General features: G+C 35.0%; 1 protein-coding gene across 2 annotated transcripts in view; it reads right to left on the reverse strand.

The window, feature by feature from the left end:
* The window catches only part of zfpm2b (zinc finger protein, FOG family member 2b), a 71,446-nt gene that overhangs the window by 18,744 nt on the left and 34,474 nt on the right, over positions 1–18,228 (reverse strand). For both annotated transcript variants that reach the window (XM_051135975.1, XM_051135974.1), the window contains exons 4-5: positions 15,117–15,241; positions 8,267–8,363 (exon numbers count right to left, since the gene is read on the reverse strand). In XM_051135975.1, coding sequence (XP_050991932.1) covers positions 8,267–8,363; positions 15,117–15,241 — 222 coding nt within the window. The remainder of the gene's footprint in view (positions 1–8,266; positions 8,364–15,116; positions 15,242–18,228) is intronic.

Genomic DNA, 18,228 nt, shown 5'->3' on the forward strand with positions numbered 1-18,228 from the left:
AATATGAAGGGAGGAGAGCGAGAATCGGAGGGGTGAGGGGGATGATAAATCAAAAGATGAGGTCTACATCGTCTAATGACCAGAATAAACCTCTTTCCTGTTCAGTGGCAGAGCTCAGAGTCTCTGCAGTCCTTAAGCCGTGTCCCTCCTGATCCAGACATCCACTGCCATCAAACCAGGATTTATGACGCATCACAACCCCATGACAACATCCAGCAGCTTCATAATCTCATATTTTTTCTGCCCGTGCCTGACATTTCCAGCCTCGACATTCACTCAAGATAAGCCAAAAGCCCTCTGACAGGATAGAGAGCACATATAAAACACACGCTTAAGAATTTTACTGCCCCCTTGGAGGGAACTCATCAGTTCATGAGACGCGCTGAGCCACACGAACGCAATCGCCACAACATTTCATATCAGACAGCTCAACAACCCGTATGTTGTTACAGGAAACACCGGTCCAGAACCACTATAGACCCTCATGGGGACATGTTCCCCTCAATATCCCAATGAGAGGTCAACCGGTGTGGGGTTTTTTTAATGGCGAATTCTTCAGAGAGTGTTTGGCGTCCAACCAAGTTTGTTTGACGTCAACAAGCTTGGTTTGTCATCTCTGGCAAGTCTGCTTGAACACAGTGGTCTGGTTTGACAGACAGGGAACAACTGTACTCAATTTGGGCTAGGTTAATCTCAGCCTCAGATGTCACGCCTAAGTACCATTGGCTCAACGTCTGATGGATATGGCACGCAAAACTGGAAACACTTCCAAATTGGTTGAATTCTAAGGGATTTCTGGGAAAGATGCATGACAAAAGCATTCTTTAACCAACCTGATCTCATGACGAAAACGTAACTGTGGGAACGTTTACGAAAGATGCAAAATCCGTACCAACCCTTATGAAAAAGAAGTTTGTTCAAGTGTGCTATTAGTATACTTCTTTTAAACTAAAAATAGGAAAGCGTACTTTCAATGTACTTCTCAGAAATGTGCTTTACAGATCTTCTGTACAGAATTTCCAAAACACAAAAGAAGAAGAAACGGAAACAACAGATGCTTCCACACGTAATCTAACACGATCATCAGACACAAAACAGCATAAAAACTGTGTTAATTGTTATGGAATACAATGTCGACCCATGAAGAGGTAATAATGACTGTCGAGCTTTGGGGTGTTGATTGACTCCATCTGCATTTGATTATCACTCTGAATCCAATTCATAGTCTTTTTTTTCAGCTTTTTGTTCAAAATATTGTTTCTTTCTTTCTTTTTTTACTTAATTTATGAAACTTACCCACATTCAAGTGTTTATAAAAAAGAATGCATAAAGCTAGAATAAAAATGTTTTTGTTTACAAGCAGATACCCTGTTCTTTCTTTTGATGTTTTGTATGTTCAGATATTCATATAACAAAATATATACAAATTAATACCTAAATAGGCACACAGTAGTATACTTAAAGTATGATGTAAAGTTCACTTAAAGAAAACCTACAAGTATATTTGCAGTATAAAACTACTAATCTAGTAGTTTACTAAGACTATACTTCAAAGGGTACCAAAATGCTACAAGTATTTAATTAGTAAACTATCAGTATAAGTTCACTTTTAGTATAGTTGTAGTACAAACTAAAAACATAGATGTAAACTAGCTGTATACTCAACGTTTACTACCGTTATACTTAAAGTATACTTTTATATACTAGAAAGTGGGCCAATTTAGTCCCAAGGAGTATTGATATAGTACACTTACAAGTATACTACTAGTACACTGATATTTGAATACTTACTACATAAAGTATACTTACAAATATACTTGAACTTTACTTAAGTATACTTAATAAAATAAGCTTGAAATATACTTCTTTTTGGTAAGGGAATAAGTACATATCTTTGCAGTTTCCAACTGAAATGTCCTCTAGAGGCGGTAAAACAGCAAGCACTTATAAATGTTTTCATACACAGTTATGATTACCGCTCCATATGTTTGTTTTCCAGACATAACAAGCTTGCTCTGTAGCTCAGCCTGCAAAGAATTAGACCTAGGATGCGGAATCCTTGGGTACGAATCCTGCGAAAAACATGACTTAAGAGCTAAAAGATGAGAGATTGAAAAACAAGCTAAACGGCATGCAATTGCGTTTTTACATCACATTCGCTTCTGTTAATACTAGCAGGTAGGTTTAGGTGTAATGCAGATGGTACGTTATTTTAAAACGTCACAGAGCATTAGTGTTATAGCTTCACTCAACGGACACTTCAAGTCAGAACTGCAGTGACACATACAAAACCAAGGTCACATAATCTGTTGTGGGGGGAGAAAAATAAACATTCTTTTAATGTCACTCAGTGGACATTCCTATTGGAAACTGCAGAGATTTGTACGTATTGGTAATCAGTAAAATTAATAATCATATTACACGTCTCACGAAAATGTTACTACAGGTACGTTTACGCCATGAGACCAGGTTGTCTTTAACGGTCTTCACTGAAACAATGCCGTCGTGATGCCAAACTTCCTCATGGAAAAAGAAAGCCATTGTGTTCACTAGGGCTGCCCCCCTAATAGTTGACTAAACATTATAATTAGTTGACCAAATGTTACAATTAGTCAACTAGGAGAGGTTTAGTTGACTAAAATTGTATTAGTCGGACAGTCACTGAAAAGAAAGGTCTGTGTCTGTGATGGACAGATTGTTAATGGCTGGTCCTTGAGGGATTTACTGTATATCGGGCAGGAAATCCAAACATTTGCCTATCATTCATCAACCTCAGATATGGCTTATCATTGAAACATGCAAGTCAGTGGTTCTCAAACCTGTTACAGTGGCGTACCCCCTGGGGCATTTAACATTCTTCTGAGTACCCCCACCTAGACCGCAGTCACACATTTTCCATTAAGGGATATTTTGCCCCCTTAAACCCTTAAATTGATTTACAGGTGCATTTTTTACCTATATAGGCTAGAGCAGGGGTCACCAAACTTATTCCTGTAGGGCCAGTGTCCTGCAGGGTTTACCTCCAACTTTCCTCAACACACCTGCCTGGAAGTTTCAAGTATACCTAGTAAGACCTTGATTAGCTGGTTTAGGTGTGTTTGATTAGGGTGGGAGCTAAACTCTGCAGGGACACCGGCCCTCCAGGACCAGGTCTGGTGACCCCTGGGCTTTTTTTTAGACTTATTAATTTTATGTCATCTTTTATGTCATATTCTTAACATTCTATTAAGTGTATTATTAATATACTAAAGAAAGCAATAAATTCAGTGGAAACACTTTAAAATATTCTGTCATTTTTGCTCATAAAGGTAAGAGTAATACATCATTCGGAACCGCTTTTATTTGTGTGTACTCACAATATCATCAAAACGCTGCAAACTGTGCTTTTATAAAATAAAGGACACAAACATGATGCGCTTTCTGTCGTCTCAACAGGAACACAAAAATTAACCGAAATACATACCAAGCGAATACATACCTCACAGACATGATAAATATATCTTTAGAAACCTTTAAATTATTACTTAATGAAAAAAACAAATCGAAAACAAAAACTCTTTCATTATGTAATCTGTAAAGATGCTTTTCTCTCTAAAGGCACGTCCAAAAAGGAGATGGCGAGTCTGGATCGGCAAATTTATCCCTGTGACACAGACTCAGAAAACACTAGTTTATTAATAAATAATTCAAAAATCTCCTTACTATTTTCCCCCCCGACAAATTCATGGTAATAACTTTTGCCGGTGTTTTGCGGCAAGCTTTAGCCTATTACGTGCGCTTGAACATGGAACTTTTCCAGTTGCGCTTTTTTCATCACCATAATTGGTGGATGTCTAAAATACAAAAATAAGGAGACGCCTAAAACAGGCCCAAAGCCTGGTCCACATCTGAAATATGACATGAAAACTGGCCTGAAGCCCAGCCCTAGGGGCGTAAAAAAAGTCGGGGCCCGTTGGGCTCAGGCTAAAATGCAGGGCTCTACAGCCAAAGCAAGACAACAATGTCGCCTTTGGTCGCCGCTTTGAAGTTGGCTTGGTGTGTCTTGACCTTTACATGTCTGTCAGATGGCCTCTTGGCAGTCCTTGGCCAATGAAAGCTGTGATGGAGTCAAGACCTCCTGCCATCGGTCTGGAGATCTGGCTATGCAAGACTAGGGCTGAGTTTACAATATCAATTAATAGCTTTTAATCAGCCTTTTCTTGGATGAACTGATATCAATTCTTAAATCCTAAAATCAATCTTCTATGCTGTTTTCAGTAGATGCATGAACATATCTTCATTAATCATTATTTACAGCATGTCTGCTATGCAATAATCACAATAAGCTTTGTGCGTTATTACTTTTGAGTTGTCTAATTCTAATTTCATCACTAAAATTAAACAAAGTTTTGATGCTCTTCAATGTGGCGTGACAGATCGTTGTAGCCGCCTCACATGAACATATCATCCATTCCTTTTTAATACTAGTTATAGCATGTTTGAACATTAGAAGGTATGTTGAAAAAAAAAAACAGAATAACTTACTAAAATGCATCATTATGTAATCACTTAATCAGTGTTTTAATCATGGATAAGGTAAATAGAACAGTTTGTAAACAATATAACATATTGTTATAATATGTTTTGATATAATGTTTAACAACATTACCTCAGGAAACACATTCAATGTCCACAAACTCATTATTTTGTTAGAAAAAATAATTTAGGGGAGCAGAATTGTGTTAAATATATTTGCTATACTACATCCAGATATTTAAAGCATGTTTGAATGACCCTGTGATGAAAAGCTTTTTTTTTTTTTTTTTTGACAGCAACCAGTTTATATTTCAACCACAGAACTGAACTGTAAGAAATTCTAGACTGTGTCGTTAATTTTAACCTTTAATATTATAATAATACCTATACACCATTATATACTTATGAATAAAAACTGAATTGTGAAATCTGTCAATACCCAGCACTACATTCACTCCCATGAATTTAAGCGGCCCTCAGAGCCAAATACTGTCAAACAGACCATATACCCGGGTTCAGACCAAGCAAGCAAATAAAGTGTGAAAACCGACAATGTGCTATAATAACTCATCCCCAAAATTCAGAATATGTGAATACATCCTATAATATGCATCGAGTATAAAATCCTCACCCCCAAAACGTCTGATGTGACCAGCACTGGGAAACCTAACTCTGCAATCTAGTTGAGTACAGTAAGCCGGAGAGTTTGTGAGATATCCGGCAGCCCGGCCTAATCGATCCCGACCCCCTTTCAGTTCCTTAATAAGTTCTCCGTTGAAAGCCCTTCAGTTCATCAGCGTTGTCTTTTAATTAAACGCAATCGCTGTGCTCGTGCTGGCGGAGCGTCGACTCCTCCAGGGGGGCGGTGCTGTTTGAATACACTGATAATGGAATTTGACATTGCTGGAGATGTTCAACCATTATTCTATTTCTCTGTGTTCTCAGATAAGTGCGATAAAGGCCTTTAAGTCTTTCATTTCCTCAAGTCTTTTTTCAGAATGGAGAAGGGATTGTTCTCTGTTGAACTTACACATGTACTGTAAGTAGATTAATCAATTAAGCCCCTGCAGATAATAAAAAACTGGAGCACTTTAGCGGAAATATCACTGTTAGTCAAGGAGAGCGAGCGCCAGCAACAAAGAGTTATCTTTCTGCTCTTTAAACATTGAGCATTTGTTCGTGGAATGGTGAGTTATTACTGCTCACTTTTTCTTCTTTTGGTTAAAAACGGGGCCGTGGCTTTATCTCGGAAAAGGGCACATGGTTTTTTAGATTCGCTGTACATATGAAGTCAAGACGTGGGGGTTTAAGACCCCATGAAATCGAAATTATAAGTTGAGCTGTGGCTTTTAGTCCATGTGTGCTACAGCTTTGAGGTCATCTACAGAATATGGCAGAGCTTCTTTTTGATGTCAAAGACCTTCAAATATGATGATATCTTTGCAGGGGGATACTTTTCAAAAAATACAAACGCAGATATATGTGACTCTGGACCACAAAACCAGTCTTAAGTAGCCCAGGTATATTTGTAGCATTAGCCAAAAATAACCTGTATGGGTCAAAATGATCTATTTTTCTTTTATGCCAAGAATCATTAGATTATTAAGTAAAGATCATGCTCCATTAAGATATTTTGTAAATATATCAAAACTTAATTTTTGATTAGTAATATGCATTGCTAAGAACTTCATTTAGACAACTTTAAAGGTGATTTTCTCAATAATTTGATTTTGTTTGTTTGTGTGTTTGTTTTTGCACCCTTAGATTCCAGATTTCCAAATCGTTGTATCTCGGCCAAATATTGTCATATCCAAACAAACCATACATCATGGAAAGCTTATTTATTCATTTTTCAGATGATGTATATATCTCAATTTCAAAAAATTTACCCTTATGACTGGTTTTGTGGTCCAAGGTCACATATACACTACTGTTCAATGGTTTGGGGTTGCAAGATTGTTTTAACATTTTTTAAAAAAAGTCTCTATGCTCATCAAGACAACAATTAATTGATCTACAATACATTAAAAAAAGTAATATTTCGAAATATTACTACAATTTAAAATAACAGTTTTATATTTAAATATATTTGAAATGAATACATTTTTATATTTTATATTATGCAATTTTTTTATGTAACATATTATGTTGAAACACGATACATTTTTGATGATACGTGTAAAGTACATTCAATTTTGTTGCATTATTAAAAAAAAATAAATAAATAAATCTTACATCAGACTTTAAAAAGTAGTGTATTTTTATTTATAGTTTCTTATAAATAATTTAGTTTAGAAGCTGATAATAATTTTTTTATCATGAATAAACTAGGCATCGACCGATTATCTGTGCCGACATTAAGCATTTTTCTGGTTATCGGTATTAGTCATTTTCAAAAATTTTGCAGATTTGCAGATAAAATAATTGTAAAGCATTTAAAGACAGTTTTGGTCAGAATACTTGTTATTGTTAATTTTAAAATTAATTTTCATTTTTACACCAGACGTATATATATATCAGTTCAAAATATCAGTTATCGTTCTTTTGGATCTGTAATAATCTGTATCAGCATTGGCCCTGAAAAACATATCGATAAACCCTTACTATAAACCATTAATAAAAACTTAAAGCTGTCAATAGAATAAAATAATTATAGAATAAATAAATAATCTCATGTTTTTCAACCAGTTGTTAGGATCAAATAGTAATACATTTCAAGTTCGTACAATTTTAATTTTGGATTTATTGAAACATTAACCATTACAATTCAACCTAAAACATTTACCTAAACATGTAACATTTTTATTAATTTATGACATTTGTTTTACATTTTTTAAATATCTCAAACAAAAACAAAACTGAAGCTATATCAGTATAACAAATTGGTAATATTTTACAGTTAGGTTCCATTTGTTAACATTAATTAACTACATTAGTTAAAATGAATCAATGAAGCATTTATTAACTTAGTTTATGTTAATTCCACAATTTACTTACTTTTTTAATGGACCTAAGCTGTCATAAACCAACAGTGGATATTTGTATTTTTATTAACTATTTTTAATCTAACACAGATTTAAAAACACTGTAACTTACTAAAATGTATCATGATGTAATCACTTAATCAGTGTTTCAATCATGGATAAGGTAAATAGAACAGTTTGTAAACAATGTTACATTTAACATTACCTCAGGCAACACATTCAATGTCCATAAACTCATTATTTTGTCAGAAAAAATAATTTAGGGGTGCAGAATTTTGCTAAATATATTCGCTATACTACATCCAGATATTTAAAGCATGTTTGAATGAACCTGTGATGAAAAGTTTTTTTGTTTTGACAGCAACCAGTTTATATTTCAACCACAGAACAGAAATGCATTGCTCATTGTTAAGTAATATTAGGTAATGCATTAATTAACATTAACTAATGGGACTTTATTGTAAAGTGTTAACAATAAATATGTCAGTATATCAAAAACACAAATTCAGGCATTAGCAAGGACCTTGATTCAATGAACACTGACCACTCTATATTATTTATATTACAATTACAATTACAATTACAAGTCATGCATTTAAACAGTTTGTATTTATCAAAAACACCTTTTCTGATGGATATCCTTCTGCTCTCATTTGTTTCAGCTATGTTTTTCCAGCCATTTCAGGGTCTTTAACACCCTGACGCACTTTTATCAGGCACAGAAGTCTGACAGAAGACATTTGTCAGCTCAAAAAATAAATTCTCACCTTTACTGTAAACGGCGCAGTTGCTCTTTCCGTCCTCTGCACTGACCCACATCATGTCCATCAGCCAGCGAGGACCTCCATTCAGCACCAGCGAAACCTGCGACACAAAACACACTTCAGTTTCCTCCACATCAGAACAGACCATCTGATCGACATGTAAAGCAACCAATCACGGTTTAGAACAGCTGGTTTCACACAAAACTGCCATTTTTGCATGCAAAATGCATCATACGGTCAGTGAACAGTGAAGTGAGCTTACTGAAACAACTTAATCTAAGAATTTGTCATTCCCAAAGGCAATTCCAAAACTATATCTCCATGTATGTGTTGGAGCAGACCTGGGCAAACTCAGGCAACCCTGATTAAACACACCTGAACAAGCTAATCAGTGTCTTCAGGTTTACTAGAAAGCTACAATCAGGTGAGTTTTATTAGGGTTGGAGCTAAACTCAGCAGGGACACCGGCCCTCCGAACCAAGTTTGCCCAGGCCCGTGTTGGAGGATGGGCTGAGCAGGCCACACCCCGCTCCGTTCGCCCTCTGAATGGCTGTATTGTTAGAAACCCTGTGAATGTTTCACCTGATCACATCTCATCCTTTGGGAGCTTTGGGATCCAGAATGGAGCGGCATGGACTTGGAGACAGAAGAAGCGGATGCTGAGCACTGATCTTTAGACACATTGTGCCCTCTATCACAGCATCACAGCTTCCTCACACCCACACACGGGGAATTTAAAGAGCTGGCATGGGCTTCAAAAGAATGGATGGAGGATTTGATTTCATAATTGAAAACAGAATGACTAAATTAACTGTATATTTCTGTTACTCAAAACAAAATGCATGCTTGTGATGCAGCCCTTGTGAAACAGAAATGCATTTAATTGCATTGCACATGCACTTACAGTGTACTTAAATCTTAAAAGTATATATTTTTAAAAACTGTACCTAAGTATACTTAAGTGGGTTAAAAACACTACATTTTAGCTAACTGCATTTAATATAAATTTAATGCATTTAATTGCAATTATTGTCTTGTTAAAAATATGGGTATATTTTCGTCTTTGTATCTGTATCTCTATTTCTAATAGGCCATAAGACAAAGTCTTGTCAGCCCTGTCTGGGATTGACCAGTCGGCAGGAAGATGATACGATTCAGCAAAAATGCAGATTTGGCCAGAGAGAGAGAGAGGGGGAGCGTGAGCTCCTGCAGAGATAAGTGCACTGATAATCGTCTGAGAGTCTGGAAAGCATTTGGTTCCCTTTTCCTCCCCCACAGGGATATGAATGGATGATGCTGTTCTAGAGCCGGACGTCTCCTGATCCCTACAGGTAGCACAGATCATATCCACTTCACCTCTAAGGGCTGTGTTGAATATATCTGAAATTAGTACAAATTGATGACATGGGGCTCTGCTTGGGGTCCGTGCATATAAATGTAGGCATTTATGTCAAACTACATTAAAATACAAGGGCCCAATAGGGGGAAAAAAAACATTTTGTAAGTTCCGCAAACACTTACAGAGAAAACAGCATGTAATACATTGAAATAAACTTGAAATTTTGAAATAGAAAAACTGAAAGAATATTTTCTTGTCAGACATACTCCGATAATCTTTTTCACAGTGTACTTGAGGCTTGAATACACCACACAACTTTTAAAACTCAAGAGATTTTGAAAAACAGGCATCATACACTTTCTGAACGGAGATCACACTGCCAGATTTTTCAGATTGTTTTGAACACAGTGTCTCGTTGCTATAAGACACATAACGAATGAAAACAATGTGCTCTGAAATTGGCTGTAATATGTCTGATTTCCGATGACTGGATAAAATCATAGTCTGAAGCTGAAAAATCTGTGAGCATCATGTGATTTACTGTTGCAATCTATCAACTCCAACAGGCCTGTCTTATAGTCGAATCCTGCAGGCTGTACATTTGAGTTGTATAGTGTATTCCAGCCTTCAAATGAATTTGATGGGAAATATTCATATTGAAATCTTGCAGATTTTGGTGTCTTGAGAAATCTGAGCACAACTGAAATCTCTTCTTAGGAGATGCATGCAATTTTTTTTAATTCAGTTCAGTTATACTTTATTGTTGGAATTCTTTCCCAAATTTGTCTTGCATCTCACAACGTGTACTGTCTCACATCAATACTCTTTCACACCAATTACTAAACAAACAATACAATAAACAACAATAAAAAATAAGAAAATTGAAAAAAAAAACCTGTGCATTAGTATAATGAGTCCTTGCTATTTTCTAGAACCCAGAGGCCTACATGGACCCCCAATTCTGATTTATTAAGATATTTTGTAAATTTAAGATATTTTGCAATATGCATTTCTAAGAACCTCAATTTAAAGGTGATTTTCAGGTTTAAAATGGTTGTATCTCAGCCAAATATGTGACCCTGGACCACAAAACCAGTTGCTGGGGTATATTTGTAGCAATAGCCAAAAATACATTGTATGGGTCAAAATTATAGATTTTTATTTTATGCCAAAAATCATTAGGATATTAAGTAAAGATCATGTTCCATGAAGATATTTTGTAAAATTCCTACTGTAAATATATCAAAAGTTAATTTTTGATTAGTAATATGCATTGTTAAGAACTTTAAAGGTGATTTTCTCAATATTTTGATTTTTTGCACCCTCAGATTCCAGATTTTCAAATAGTTGTATCTCACACAAATATTGTTCTATTATACATCAATGGAAAGCTTATTTATTCAGCTTTCAGATGATGTATAAATCTCAATTTGGAAAAATTGACCCTTATGACTGGTTTTGTGGTCCAGGTCACATATTGTCCTATTCTAACAAACCATAAATCAATGGAAAGCTTATTTACTGAAAACAAATTAGCCTAATGACTGGATTTGTTTGAAAATACCTTCATTTGTGTTGCGAAGATGAACAAATGTCTTACGGGTTTGGAAAAACATGAGGGTGAGTTAACAATGACAGAATTTTTATTTTGTGGTGAACCTAAGTTTAGAAGTTTGTTAAGCTCATGAACCTAAAGTATGAGCGATACTGACATAAAAATCCCATGAGAACCAAACAAGCGCTTTGCACACTATGTTTACCGTCCACGTGCGACCTGCGTACTCACTTACAGTACGTACGGTGTCTCTTCTTAAAGCCTCACCTTCAGAATGGAGCGTCAGAAAGAGAGAGAGGTTTGCGCGGATCTGACTGTGTGGGAATACTTCATGAAAAAGACAGAGTCTACACAGCACTCCACTCTCCTTGAGTCATTTCTTTCTCTTTCTGCCTGTCTCTCTCTCTCCGCTGAATCCTCTTTCCCCTTATCAGGCCAGCACAGGCCTCCATCGGCCTCTCCCCGCTCTGACAGGAGCAACAACAATGGGCCTGCGATACCAGTCCGCTTCACAGGGTAAACCTGCCACGGGCACAGATTACCCGTGACACACACACTCGCGCTCCCTCTCGTACACTCCAAAACACAACACCGCCTTCTCCAAGGCCTCAAAATACAAAATGGACACAAAAAGCTTTCAGATGATTTCACTTCTGTCCCTTGCTCTCTTCTCAATCTGTTTGTCCGGTCTCTGAATGTAGCCTTCCTGTAGTGACCCACAATTCACTAAGAGTGTATACAAAGTATGCAAATTGTATACACACTTATATTAAGTCACAGCCTAATGACAGTATAAAGTGTTTTCACAACACATCATCAATCGGCCATATTGGCAGCACTGAACGTAAACAATGCCACTGAACCGAACGAAACTCACATATTTGGCTGATTATTGCTTAAAATGGTCAATTATTGTCATGTTTTGGGCTGCACTAATCAGTCGGAAAAACATTTGGAGCTTTATAGACTGACTCAAGTTATAACAAATCAAGGAGAAGAGTGCAAAAAATTGTCTGAGGAACAAAAGGTTGGCCAAACTGAACCAGGATGTCCAGGGCAAGAACATTCTTGAGAACATTCGTGTTTGTTCTTATCATTTCCGGTCATGTAGGTGAAATATAAGGTTAATCGGGGCTCTGTAACGCGACCATTTCATTCGACTACTGCGTGCGACTATGAAAAAATATTTGAGGAGCACAATGTGCGACTGACCTGATCAGAATATTTGTGTTTGTGCTGAGAGCAGCTTCAAAGATTTCTATGTGTTCTTGCAACGTTGAGTAATGTATCACAGACATATCTTGTGAATCCTTTGATAAACAAAGTGCAATACATTTTTTAAATAAACAAGAAGGTAATATTAAGTAAACTTACATTGTCTGACTATAACACTATTGCCTGATTTTGCTCTATTTCGTCGTCAAAAATAGTTTGAAGTCACAACTGATGTTTAGTTTATGAATGAACGTGCATTTTTTAACTAATCTAGTGAGTCAATGATTCAATTTCCCATTCATGAACACAGTCACTTGGCTTTATTCCTGAATGAATCAGCTGTTCGAACGAATCAAATGAATGAATGATTCAGTAATTAAATCAGTGACTTGCCGCCACCTACTGGCAAATTTTGTTTCATCTTTTCAGTTAAATCATTTAATATTTCTATATTCAAAATGTTATATTTAAAACATTAATCTCAGCATGAATTTATGAATTTGATTGCACTCATGCCACCTCTGAGCCTCATTAAACAAATGAACATACACCTACAAGCCACTTTTGTGTTCTCTTGTGCCACCTCTGTAGTACAAATTAATTTTGTTAATACTGATTTCATTTGATTGGTAACTTATTCTTATTCTACTTCTTCTTATTCCGTTGTTTTAATTAGACATTTTAAATATATAAGTATATATATATATATATATATATATATTTTTTTTTTTAATCTGACATAATAGATGACATACTTTTAATAAAGTCAGAAAAATGTCATTACAAAGGTAAAAACAAAATTCCTCTTTAATTTACTTTAAGGAGTCAAATATCACCTTGTAATGGGAAGGCTAATCTTTGATCAGATTTTGTGATTATTAATTAGAAGGTGCTCCTAAAATTTTGATTGTGCTCCTACATTTTTTAAGTTAGTAGCACAAGTGCTCCAAAAAAAAAAAACTAAGCATAGAGCCCCGTAAATATCTTAATACTGCTATCTTTACCACTTATTTACTTTAGTTTGTCAAAATATTGCGCCCTTTCCCACTAACTAAGTCCTTCTCTATATGATTTAGCAGCTTTTACATGTTTTTTTTTTTTTTTTTTTTTTTTTTCCATGGTTTAGATAGCATAAATTAGCAGAACAACATATTCAGTAGTGCATTAACCATGCAATCCATGCAGTTGTTTACATCCGACTATCACCAATATGGCCGCATATCCAGGTAAATGACCAAATCGTGACTTAAGTGCAAACCCTCTTTATGAGATGAATGAATGTCACAACAATGTCATAAATATAAAAATTCAGCTTTCTGCAAACCGAGGGCAAGTCATTTAAAGAATCATGGTGGAAGCAAGCTGATGTAGACCATAATTGCATATTTAATAAAGGTGAAGAAGTTAGAAAAGATGTTTGCTAAAAGTCAGACAAAACTAAATTTCCCATCATTCTCTGCACATCAGTTGTAGAGACAAATGTCTTATTTTCTGTTCATTTTTGTTGGGAGTTTTAAAATAGCATTAAAAAAGCTTCCAGAGTTGGTTGGTAAGTGAAAAAGAAGTGAAAATGAAATGTACAACGGGGCTAAAGGTGCCCCGGGGTAAAAGGCGTCTTTGATATTACTTTCCTCTTGATGGCAGAAAATCGTGGCGTAGCACTTTCCAAAACATTCGCTTTTCAACATACACATGCAAAATTATCTGATCTTTGACGTGATCACGGGCAGCAGCACAAAGTGAATTCTTTGCTTACTTGATCTAATAGTTGATATTTTTTTGTAGTAGATTTAAGTAGCAAACGAGAATCGCTAAAATTATTTAATATATCTTGAGATCTTCTTAATGATTTTCAGTTTTGTTTCAGATAATTAAAGCAACACTTTTTAAAAGACAAAAGAATATGTAAAAGTAAAAGTAGGCTAAAAGGCACAATAATTAACATGATAATTAATAGAAGGCTGATTTTTCCATTTGTTGACATGACATTGACATGACATTATTCAGATGGTAAATATCATATATTATGTTGGATGTCCATCTTAGAGATAATCACCATGTTTAGAATGAAAGCATCATATTTAAAAACAAGATATTAATGATATCATATATTAAAATATCATTCGTTGTTACTACTCTAAATCTATGTTAAATTATTATGGGGTCTCCTTCTATGCTTTCAGAATCTTTACTTTTTAAAATGATTTTGTTTCTTTATTTTAAAATATGTTTTATATTAACATTGTTTAATGACAGTATATTTATTGAACAAAAAATCATTGTTTTATTTAGCAAAATAAGCAGAAAATAGTACAAACTTTGCTCAAGTGATTGTTTTGAACAATAACTTATACATTATTTAAAAAAAAAACATTATTTTAGCTAAAGTATTTGTATCAATACTGTGAGCCTTTTACCCCGTTTGTGGGGTAAAAGGTCCCCCTTGCCACCTCATACATTTATGAGATTTTTAAACAAAATAAACTTACAAAAAAGACTTACTCTATAAATGTTCGATACAAATGTATGTATTTTTCTGCAATCATACACTTTGGGTGCAGTGAAAAGCACATTTTTTCTTAGGGGGTGCCCTGTTGTACCCTATCAACAATACATTGTTTCGTATCTTAGAATTATGAATTTATTTAAAAGAAATGTCCTAGGGAAATCAGGTTATCGTGTCTACGTTTTCCATGATTTTACCTTTTGTATTCACCCCATAACAAACAAGCAAATAAACCCACCTTGTCACTTCCTCCTGTGGCCGCCTCAATCTTCCCAGGGAAAGGTCCCCACGTGGTGCCCAGCAGAAGTGCCTGACAAGAACAAATCCTTCTCTCTCCTCCTTCACCTACCAATTTCAGCTCCCCTTAGAAGACAAACAATTACAGTTATGACCCAAACAACAGCTCAGTATGTTTCTAACTTGTATTGATGTTATAATAAAAAATGTTGAGGGGTGATAATACTTTTGATGTTTTTGAAAGGAGTTTCTTATGCTTACCAACACTGCATTTGTTTGATAAAAACAGTAATAATGTTAAATATTATTACAATTTGAAATAACTGTTTTCTATTGCAATATATGTTGAAATGTAATTTATTCCTGTGATCAAAGCTGAATTTTCAGCATCATTTCTCCAGTCTTCAGTGCCACATGATCCTTCAGAAATCATTCTAATATGCTGATTTGCTGCTCAAGAAACATTTCTGATTATTATCAATGTTGAAAACAGTAGTGCTACCTAATATTTTTGTAGAAATCGTGAATTTTCAGGTTAAAACAGAAATTATTTGTCACATAAATTTATTTACTATCACTTCAGCTCAATTTAATGCATCCTTGTTGAGTAAAAGTACTCATTTTAAACCTTATCGACTTTTGAACAGGGCAGTAATAATAATACATACAGTTGAGGTCAAAAGTTTACATACACCTTGCAGAATCTCCAAAATGTTAATTATTTTACCAAAATAAGAATGATCATACAAAATGCATGTTGCAAAATGCAAAACGCATTTTTTATTTAGTAATGACCTGAATAAGATATTTCACATAAAATATGTTTACAAAATTTACCCTTTTCAAAAGTTTACATACTCTTGATTTTAATACTGTGTTGCTACCTGAATGATTCACAGCTGTGTGTGTGTTTTGTGATAGTTAAGATAAGGCAGATTAACTGTTCAGGACAAACAACTGACTAATAAAGGGCTGTACCTCAGAAAAATCCTTCAGATCCCACAAACTGTTTGGTTTTTCAGCATTTTTGCGTATTTGAACCCTTTCTAGCAATGACTGTATGATTTTGAGATCCATCTTTTCACACTGAGGACAACTGAGAGACTCATATGCAACTACTACAAAAGGTTCAAATGCTCACTGATGCTTTGTTTAGTGTAATCTCTAAACAAAACCAAAAAAACACAGCTGTGGGTCATTTAGGTAATAATAAAAAATAAGAATCAAGCATATGTAAAGTTTTGAACAGGGTAATTTTTATAAATTCAACTATTATTTTCTTTTGTGGACTATATGTAAACATCTTTCATGTTAAATATCTTATTCAGGTCAGTACTAAATAAACAATAACATGCATTTTGTATGATCCCTCCTATTTTGGTAAAATAATTAACATTTTGCAGATTCTGCAAGGTGTATGTAAACTTTTGACCTCAACTGTATCACTACAATCTGTACAATAATAATATGTACTTTGTGTTGCATTGTATATATATTTTTTTAAATAGGGCATTATATTTCATGGATTTACAGGGAAAATCCACCTGGGGTGACCTGGAGTTTAGTCTCTTCCTTAAGGGCACAATGCTGAAGGTCCTGGGGTTTAAACCTACATCTACACCGTTACCAGCTGAGATCTTCAACCAAAACACCACAGTACTCCATGAGCAAACTAAGCCCTAGGGTGAGCGTCTCCCCCAATTAGAAATCATACACCCGTCCGTCGGACCCTCTCCCGGGTGACCCTGCCTGTCTCTTTGATTAGGCTTTCGCTCACTGCTTTGACAGGGCTTCAGATAAGGTGGATTAAGCCTCTTTCTGCTGGAAGTTTTGATGTGAACAGTGCAGAAGCGTGTTAAATTATCCAGTTTCAGGAGGAGATGCGAAATGCCGGCAGATGGATTGATAAATAAAGAGAATCTCGAGGCAGTGCTTTCAGGAGATCAGGGTTAAGCCTTTACACCCATCCCCTCTCTGAATTAATAGATGTCTTCAACCATAGAAGGGCACCAATGTGGGGCATGACTCAAAAATGTTTTGTATATAAATATATATTTAGACATGAATTCTGCACACCAATACAGATAAGCAATTTGTTTGTACTTCAGAAGAATTTATAGAAATAGGCAAATCAAAACTGTCAAATATGCATAAAATGAAACAAAATTCATTTTAAAAAGAGATGCAGTGAAAAGGAAGATTTTCAGCAAATAAAAACTTATATTTAAGTCTGCTTTATGGTAATCATCTTTTACTGTATGGAGAAGAGCAGCATGAACATTCATAAAAATATCTTCTTTTATGTTCGAGCTACGCTAATTTTGTCTCATTTTGCTTCTCTGTTTCTGCCACGGGATTAGCATCTTGAGGTAGCTAGGAATTACACAAGCTTCATTCTGGATCCAGCGCTTACAAAGATCTGAGATGAACGAACACCTGAGAAGAGATGATCCCAACCCTGAAACAACATACAAAACTACCAAATTTTGCATTAAGTTTGACTGCAACATACATTGATGTTTACCGTCTGTTTTACTGCATATCATTAACTGATTTTTACTGTACATTTCTGCCATATGGACATCAACTTGACAGAGTCACCACTAATACACTACTACTAAATATATTGTAGGAGCTTTAATTTTCTGTAAACCTACTTTGCAATGATTTCCATCATGAATAAACTGAATAAGGTATACATATAAACTTGAACTGAACTGAATTTAATTGAACACAAAAGAATTAAAGACACAGCTTTTTAAACTTTAAGTCACATTACGTCGAAGTTTCAAGGGATCATTCACCCAAAAATCATGTCTTCATTTACTCATCATCATGTCTTTTTCAACCAGGGAAGGAGCACTGTAAAAAATGACTGTAAATTTAACCGTAAAAATGCTACTGATAAATGGTTAACGGTAAAAGACACTAAAATTTACAGTGAATAACCGTAATTGACATTCCCACAATTCCCTGTGTTATTTTTTTTTAAATTTGATGTTGTTGTTTTTTTCTTCTTTTTTTTTTCTTATCAGTTTTGTACATTAGGGTTCTATGTTACATCTAATGTTGTTAAATGAATGTTTATTGCATTATTTCAGTTTCATGTGTGT

Source organism: Labeo rohita, chromosome 19, assembly GCF_022985175.1.
Source record: "Labeo rohita strain BAU-BD-2019 chromosome 19, IGBB_LRoh.1.0, whole genome shotgun sequence".
Lineage (NCBI taxonomy): Eukaryota > Metazoa > Chordata > Actinopteri > Cypriniformes > Cyprinidae > Labeo > Labeo rohita.